Raw genomic sequence first — 9,266 nt, forward strand, 5'->3', positions numbered from 1 at the left:
ATATTTGAAGTTAAAAAAATATTCAAATTTAACAATTATTCATATGTTTAAAATGTTGAAAATTAAAAATACTTGAATTTGTTCAAATTTGAAAAATCTTCAAAGTAAAAAAAAAATTTCAAATTTAAAAAGGTATGCTCAAATTTTAAAAATTCTGAATTTTCAGTCATAAAGAAAAAAAGAAAAAAGGCAGAAAAACAAAAAACCACAAAACCGGTGAAAGAACCAAAGGAAAACGGAAAAAACGAGAAAACCGAAAAGACCATAGACAACCCTAAAATGGGCCGCTGCTCAACTACCGCTAACGTGCGAGCGTGCGTTAATACCCCACGCCGCTGGGCGATAAATAGGTTTTACCTTTGCGTACGGCTATTGCACATTGTCCTGATGCCCATTTCAATTGGGCCGGACCATGCTGACCAGTCTTCGTGATCCGCTCAGCCCACCTCAGAGAGGCGTGGCGGCACGGCTCTGCTACCATCATATGTTCAGAGACGCACGCACGCACCACCAAAACGCCGCTCCCCGCCGCCGCGACCGCCAATGGAGACTGCCGCCGTGCCCGTGTCCAGATCGCCCTGCCGCGCCGCGCTCCCCTCCTCCTTGGCGCCCGGCCAGAGCCGCGTCGCGCTCGCCCGCCGGGCCGCGCCGATGCAGCGCCTCGTCACGCGCCGATCGGCTGCTGCCGACGACAATGCGGCAGCGGAGGAGCTCCCTATCGAGAAAAGTTCGTTCGTCCTCCTCCTCTTCGTCCACCCCTTCCCTTTGTGCCCCGCCTGCAACCTTCTTCCGTCGTTGCTTGCTCAGATTGAAATTGAGAACCTGTTGTCCTGATTGATTCCTGGCTGTTCGGTTGTGCGCTTGCAGAGTTCACTGCCTTCCCGGCCGTCATGGACATCAACAAGATCCACGAGATCCTGCCCCACAGGTGAATGGCCAACTTGCTGCTGACACCACCGTTTTATGATGCTGTTGGAGTCTTGCTTGCAGCATATGTTTTGTTGTTAATGCATGCGCTTAATTCAAGTCGCTTGCAAGATGCCAGCATTGCGTTTATGCGGTCCACACCACAAGGCCGCAACTTGAGCTATATGAGTATTCCCCAGAACTTAACCTGGCGGGTGAGAGGCGTGCATAGCATCACAATGCAACTCTTGACAAGGGATTCAGCTTGTGTTGTTATGGGTGTCCGCGACACATTGTAAGGAACTAATTTAATATAAGTTAGGACGAATCCGCGCGCCATGGATCTTTTCAGATGTTGATCCGCTGCATTGTAGATCTGTTATTATTGATATCTCCCCTGCCATCACAAAATATAATTTTTTTGGACATTCTCATGGTGTCATGGTCTCCCAAAACAACATTGAGTTGTTTGTAATTCATTTTAATGGCTAATGAAATTATATTATTATCAGCACTTGTTTCAAGAATAATCTTTTCTAAGGCTGATCTATATGCGCATCAAGTTACTGTTGGCAAAGGCAAAACTATCGTAGTGTGACTCCATGTCTTGGACATCACCTTTTTTATTCAATGTAGCGCGATTTGTTTTTGGCGATTTCACAGTATATGTGCAAGGTAAAAGCATTATATGGTTGTCATGATGTGGCTTGCTACCTGAGAGGGAAAATGCTTCATGAGTAGTATGCAGTTGTTTGTTCTTCTAACTTACTATGAATTTTGATCTGCATGTTAGGTTCCCGTTCCTTTTCGTAGATAAAGTGATCGAGTACAAGGCGGGAGACTACGCTGTTGCGATCAAGAATGTAACGATAAACGACAACTTTTTCTGTGGGCATTTCCCAGGCCGGCCCATAATGCCTGGTGTTCTCATGGTTGAGGTACGCTCTGAGTCTCTGTAAAGCTGAATTCCTGTCCCTGCAGAATGTAATAATATTGTCTAATCTCTGGATTTACTATGTCTGAAGGGGTAAACTAAATTGTCTTTACATCACGCATTTCAGTGTGTAGGTAGATCCGTATCTAGACAAAAACAAGTCACTTATTTCCGAACAGAGGTTGTAGTATTTGTTTAATGCATAACCCTACAACTTAGTACGCAGCTAGCTTATTCAATTTTAATTTACTTCTTACTGTCCAAGTATAGCATGGTGTATCTTCATAATTTATTTTTTTGTATCTATCCAGATGACTATATCCCAGTTCAACAGTTTTCTTAATGTATGTTTTGCAAATGTTCAGACGTGTATACTTTATTGAAGTTAGTGAGGAAACTGCCATTTTGTAATCATTTTACTGCATACAATGGTTAGAGAAGTGCATACAATGGTTTGTGCTACTCAATTTATAATAACATTTATTTGAACTGAATAATATTTTGCATTCCGATCTGAACCAATACATGTTGATATGTACAGTTGTCTCAGGAGTATAGTGTTGGATTCTGCTGTGGCTAGATCTTCAATAGCTAACTCTAAAAATTATTATTGCTGTTCTAGAATCAAAATGTTTCTTAATTGCCCTCATATGGGAGACTTCTACCTTTATATACAGGCTATGGCGCAGGTTGGAGGGATTGTGATGTTGCAACCTGAAGTTGGTGGATCATCACAAAACAATTTCTATTTCGCAGCGATAGACAAAGTGAGGTTCCGCAAGCCAGTACTTCCTGGGGATACTTTGGTCATGAGAATGACGCTAGCTAATCCTCAGAAGAGATTTGGGTTTGCAAAGATGGAAGGGAAAGCTTACGTGGATGGTAACATAGTATGTGAGGGGGAATTCCTCCTTAAGAGCGCGGCAGTTCAACACAAAGAGACCTAGCAGTGTTGTGGGAATTGAGTCTTGATTAGGATCATGCCAGCTTCATTTGTTTCGAGAATCGAGTCATGAACTGAACTTGCAGCATGTGAGGCAGCGATCTGTTACATTAGGTTAGTCGTGTAATGCACCACATTTTGTAGTTTGGCCTTTTGGGGCTGAGGCAAAGCTGTGTTGCTGCTGTAATACAAGGTTACATTTTTTTTTTCGATAAAGGGCGCTTTCATTACTTTTAAAAGTAGTACACCCGGCCTGTGCATAACAAGATGCACACAACCGCACACTCACAAAGTATCATAGTAGCACACACACAAGGAATATAAAAAACCCAACACTGAAGGACTAAAGCATGGAAGGACAGCTAAGACACAGAGGACTCTATCCTTAGATTACGCCGTCATCTATGTTGGAAAAAAATATCCTTCGCCACATCCTCCAACCGTGGAAAAAATACAAGGTTACATACAGTCTCTTCTATAGTTGTTTGGTGGAATAAGCTGTTTTTGTTCCATTGTTCTCGGCGAGTTTCACCTTCTATAGAGGTTTTTTGTGCTAATAACAGTTCTAGTTTGTACATATTGTAGCTGCCATCCAGCCATGTGAGAAGCTATCAAGAATAGTTAGGCCATGGTCTGCTTTTGAACTGTGACGTGAAGTTGCACTTTCGTCAAAAATATGTGGCTGGACATGGGTGCTGCTAAACCTGATAACAGGACAATAGTAGTACCGATTATCATTTGACCCCTCTGCTGCAGACCTGCAGTGAGTCTTTATTTTACCTTGATTAACGAGCAAATTAATCATCAACGTGCAGAACGTCAACTAGGATTAATCAATAGTACGTGTGTGTAGTACATCACATGCATGGTTAAATTACTTGTCGATTCGAGCCGTTACATCAGAATCCAAAGTCATCTTGCTTCAGTAATCACTAGTCAACTCTCCGTTCCTGGACACCACCACTACAGGGAAAAATCCTGCCAAAATTAGGCCATAAGCCCATAATAACTACCAAGTGAGTTGAGTATTATCTTGAGTTCGTCTGGAGGAAGATGACGGACCTTGCGGTGCCTATGAGTTTGAAGAGGAAGGATGTCGAGGTAGTGGACGAGCATGGATTCTCTATCTTCCTTGATCCTAAGAGGATCAAATTACAGGTATGGTATGGTAAATGGTGTTCCTCTGTAGTCTGTAGAATATAGTGCGGTTTTGTTACATGAAGTTTTCTAGTTATAAACTGGTCGCAGCTGAGCTAAATTAGAATGTGAATATGTCAAGCATGCACAGAACATGTCAAGATTTTCGCACCCTAGTTTGTATGAGACGCCAAATTAGGAGCTAGCAGTAATTGACCTAAATTACTGGAAGTCGATCTCAAAAAAAAAAACTGGAAGTATTCAACAGCGGTAACAACATATGAGATGGACAATCATACCAAGAACTTCTTGGCCTTACTACCCAACGGCTGATCAAGCCAACTTCCTAACTCCAGATCATAATGAAAATATCTGACCATCCACACAAGATTAACCCAGTTCAATTCATTGTTAGGTTGCACCAGTTATAGACCAATTCATGGTTAGGTTGCACTGATGATTTTGTGTTGCTAGGATGTCAAGATTCAAAACATGATGGAAGAGGACGAACCATTGATACGTGCTACTGCCCCAACCCTTTTCCATGATCAGGTGGACATTCTGTCCGGGGGTAAATCTCCAGAGCCACCGTCCAAGTTCAGGGAAGCTCAAAACACCATGGCAGCGCCAATGGAGGTTGTGGCGGAGACCCTGCAGCAGCAGCCGTGCCAGAATGCTCACTTATTTTCAGGTTAGCAAAAGTCATGTCAACTGTCAACAAAAAATGCAATATGCCATCAAATCTTTCACTCCCTTTTTTTTTGCCAAGTGAATGCTAAATATCCTGCCGATTACAGGTTTCTTCTGAGTGGCACTCTGCTGGATTTTGTGGACTTGTATTTGTGGTGTAATCCTGTGGCCAGCATACATAGAGCGTGTCCGTCCGTTTCATGCTGTTGCAGTGTAATGCTAATCTTTTGCCGTCACCTAGACCAGCGCATGTTGCTGATCAAAATATGCTGTTGCATTTTAAGCGTATCAATTTTATCTGCAGATTTGATTGTGAACTATGATCCTGTAAATAACATTGGCTACCTTTTGCTGTCTTTTTACCATGATGAAGCATCTATCAAGAACGTGGCCTGATAATAGCAGCCAATACAATGTTGTTGAATGCATGAAGACAACAACAATCTAATTAGTTAACGTACTTAAGCAACCATCATACATATTCATAGTTCAGCAAAAACAAAGAAATTTCAACTCTAGTGCATCATATCCTTATAAGAAGTTAAGACACAAGAATTGGTGAACAAGGAAAGCTAGAACAAACCTTCTCGAGTAAACAGAAAAAAAGTTAGACAATGATGGATCATTGCTACTCCATCCGCTCCATAAAGGATGCCTCGGATTTCTCAAAATTTAGATGCTTCTAGATACATCTAAATTTGCACAACATTAAGACATCCTTTATGGAACGGAAAGTGTAGGTTTTTTTGTCTCAGTAATATATACTTTCAAGTAATAACATAGATGTATATAACAATGGTTTGCTAAAGGTATTCATCCAAGAATATATCTCATTCAGGGATAACAAATTAAAAAAGAAACGCGTATGAGAATTCTTGATGTTAAGTAGACATTCCAGCTGGAAAATGCAACAAAGAAGAATGGGGCAGTCTTATCACTTAATTCATTGAGCTGATTACCTCTGCCTAATGGCTCCAAGTTATCACAATTCACTGAATAAAACAGCCTCATCTAGTAGGAACTAGAAACTACTGAAGCGGGACTTGGCGTGACAATTCCAGATATTCGTCCCTAACAGAAATCGAACTCTGGTCGTTGGATGGGCCGCTGCGACTCCGACCACTAACAATTCACAAACTATTTCAATTAAACTATTGTGATTTTGCAATGATTGACTAAATATTACTCCCTCCGTTTTGGCACAAAAATTAAGAAACATACATTGAGGACAAGTTACACGAGTTTTGAGCAAGAATATTACCCCTGAATTGTTGCTTTGAGAAAATAGATGAGTTTGCATGAGCTAAGAAAATATAATCGAATCCATAAATATATGTCCAAATAAGTGGTTCTACGCAACACACCTTATATTTTGGAGCTTTTTTCTGAAAAACTATACACCTTATATCAAGGAACGGAGGGAGTATATGAAAAAATCACGGTCAAAGCTCAAATATGAATAGTTAAATTAGGTCTTGTTTATGACATGATTGAAGAGGACGAATAATTGGCATGTGCTAGTGCGCCAACCATTTTTCATGACAAGGTGGGCATTCTACACGGGGTTAAATCACCAGAGCCACCTTCCAAGTTCAGGGGAGCTCAAGACACCGTCACGGCGCCAATGAAGGTTGTGGCGGAGACCCATTAGTACTAGCCGTGCCAAAATGCTCATTTTTTTTCAGGCTAGCGAAGATCATGTCTGTCGAGAAAAATTGCAATATGCCTTCAAATCTTGCATTCGTACTTTTTTTTGTTTTGCCAAGTGAATGCAAAATATCCTGCCGATTTCAGGTTTCAACCGAGTGGCACTCTGTTGGACATTATGGATTTGTGGATTGGTGGTGTAAGCCCGTGACCAGGATAGGTAGAGCATGTTTTTGTAGTTTGGTGGAAACGATGACCTTGTTCTCAGTCTCGGGTTCATGTTATATTAGCGAGGAAGCTCCATCGTATAAAGGGGGAAGATACCGATTGGAGTACTACCCCATATGGGTACCATACCTAGCAATACACGAGAGCTCTCGTTTCTTTCAGTTTTTTTTTTGTTTTCTGTTTTGTTTTTTTTTCTAACTGGTCCTCTTTTTTTTGCTGCCGGTTCTTATTTTCTGTTCAGATTTTTAAAAAGTGTTCAAAATTTAAAAATACTTATTTAGAAAATGTATATATTTAAAACTTGTTCAAATTGCAAAAATATCTAGATTTTGAAAATTATTGAAATTACAAAAAAAATAAAAAAATAAAAATTTATAAATATTCAGATATTAAAAATTCAGATTTATAAATATTTAGATTTCGAAAATGTTTAGATTGACTGACGATAGAGATTCACCAAATACTATATAGTATTATCCCCACTAATTCACACAAACACTGTAGTATCAAATAAGACCTAAGAGTGAAAAGGAAGGAACCGGCTGCGCCCTTCGACATCCGCATCGGAGGTTTTGCTCCCTGTGATCAATTCATGACCGGTGGTTGGTGGACATGGTCACTAGTCTACGGCTGCGGCTGCGTCGGTGTGCTGGACGATGGAGGTTTCTGCCTGTGGTGGATAGTCCTAAGCGGCATAATCTTCCAATTCACCAACAGCGCCGTGTCCCGTATTTTTCGTTTTACGATTACTAAATCGTTTTTTTTCATTTCACGTCATCCTTAGTAAATCGATTTTTATAGTGAGTATGACGTGTTGCAATCCAAGGGGGGGCCTCAGGAATCCTCAGTAAATGGATTTTATACTGACGATGACGCGTTGCAATCCAAGAGGAGCCTCACGAGGATTTTTTTTCTACCAAGACTCTGACGTCAGAGCGTTGACGTCGCGACTTTAAAGGCAGTTTCCTACCCGACTATGGACTATCCGAGGAAGTCTGAATTACGACAAGCCGATCAGAGCCGCCGGCGCATGCATGCACACGGGCAATTTCAGTGCAGTCGCAAAGCAACTTTGGCGTGCGGCGCTCGTGGTCGGTTCGCGGCACACGTCGACGCAGGACATGAACGGAACGAGCCCGAATAAGTCTGGCCTTAGACCATCTCTAGCATAGCCCAAAACTCGTGGCCGAAACTGAATAATTTCGACGAGAATAGAGGTTCGGTTTAGAGATGTGCCAAAATGGAGTCCGAACTCGCGGCCTGGCCCGTATAACGAATTTGGCCCCCGAGAAATCGAGCGGTCTGCCCCGTATTAAAAGGGTCTCGGAGGGGAGTTTGGTTTCTAAACCCTACTCCCCTCCGCCGCTTTCACTCTTGCCGCCGCCGCCTGCCTCCTCTCGGGCGAGCGATTCCGCCTCCTTTGACGCTGCTCCGCCGCTTCGACCACCAGCCCTCCGTCCGCAATGGAGCGGTTAAGACGCGTAGGTAGGGAAGGTGGCCGAATCGGCGGCGGAAAAGTAGCTCGGCATCCGCCGGGTGTACGGGCGAAGGCGGACCGCGTGAGGCGGTCGCGCTCCGATGGCGCATGGAAGCGAGCGGGCCGGAAGTGGCCGGAACTTATCAACTTATCGCGCGCCGTCAAGCGCGTGAGGAGGCGGCTGAGGAAGGAGAAGCCGAGGCGCCTCCCCCCTTCCCCGCTGTCGGCTCGTGCAGCCCGCCGCTGCCGGCGCTGCCCCCGCGCAGCAACGATGACGACGACGCCGACGGGTCGCCTCTAGCCTACAGGAGCACCTCCGAGGCGGCGGCCTTCAAGGTGGCGGCGCTCATCATTGCCTAGGAAACGCCGGCGACCAAAAACCCTCCGCAGCCGACGGGAAGCGCCCCGGTGACCGTATAGTCCATCCAGGGACTAATCTAGTCCAATTAGACCCCTTATTACCGAATGTAGGTCGAACAAGTATGTATTTTGCCTAGATTATTGCAAATTATCGACGAATTCAGCTTGATCGGAGCAAATCGAGTTCAATCGCGAGTTTCATTTTCCCGCGATGTTTGATTTCCGCTTTTTTGGTTCACGAGTTCGATTTCTGTTCTGCACCGTGACAAAATCCAACTATTTCCAACAGTTCGGGAGACCGAACTCGACGTTTTCGGTTCCGCGATATAGGAGCTCTGCTAGAGATGCTCTTACCGTATCAATGGTTCAGTAAAGCTTCCTATCGAGACCTTTTCGGTGGTGGTAGGAGTGGTAGCCCGATCAAGCAGCCGGCTAATCCTTGACAAAACTGTTCATAGTGTATTTTCAAAATATTTGTGTGATTAGAAAACTATTATCGCTCGAAAAAATATCCATCTAGTTTTAAAAATGCATTCACAATAATTTTTAAGAAGTTATAAGAAATTCATATATTTTCTTAGTACTTCAAAAAATTCATATATTTTTAATAAATGTATTATCTGTATTAAAAAATCATCGTGTATTTCAAAATTGTTCATAGTGTCATTAAAAAATGTTTACCATGTATCTAAAAAACATTTAAATAAATATTAAAGTAATAGTAGAAGTAAATATTTACAAATTTTCTTATTAAAAATAGGGAAAATAAAAAACCGAAACAAAATGCGGCGAACACCGGAATCGTCTGGGGGAGGCTGGCCTGTACAGCGGCCATGGCACCAGTCGACGGCGTCGGTAGGCTGGAGCCGGGGCGGACAGAGGTCGCCGCATCGGGGCGGGGGCACAGGTCACCGTGTCGGGGCGGGCAGAGGTCACTGCGTCGG

The 9,266-nt window shown here is 43.1% G+C and overlaps 1 protein-coding gene across 1 annotated transcript; it reads left to right on the forward strand.

Annotated features, from left to right (window-relative positions):
• Nucleotides 1-543: 543 nt before the first annotated feature.
• Nucleotides 544-2,787, forward strand: LOC124665637 (3-hydroxyacyl-[acyl-carrier-protein] dehydratase FabZ-like). Its single transcript, XM_047203036.1, has 4 exons — nt 544-727; nt 868-928; nt 1,700-1,844; nt 2,518-2,787. Exons 1-4 carry the CDS (start codon nt 544-546, stop codon nt 2,785-2,787), a joined length of 660 nt encoding a protein of 219 aa, XP_047058992.1.
• Nucleotides 2,788-9,266: the final 6,479 nt, after the last annotated feature.

This window comes from Lolium rigidum, chromosome 1, assembly GCF_022539505.1.
Source record: "Lolium rigidum isolate FL_2022 chromosome 1, APGP_CSIRO_Lrig_0.1, whole genome shotgun sequence".
In the NCBI taxonomy this organism is placed as follows: Eukaryota; Viridiplantae; Streptophyta; class Magnoliopsida; order Poales; family Poaceae; genus Lolium; species Lolium rigidum.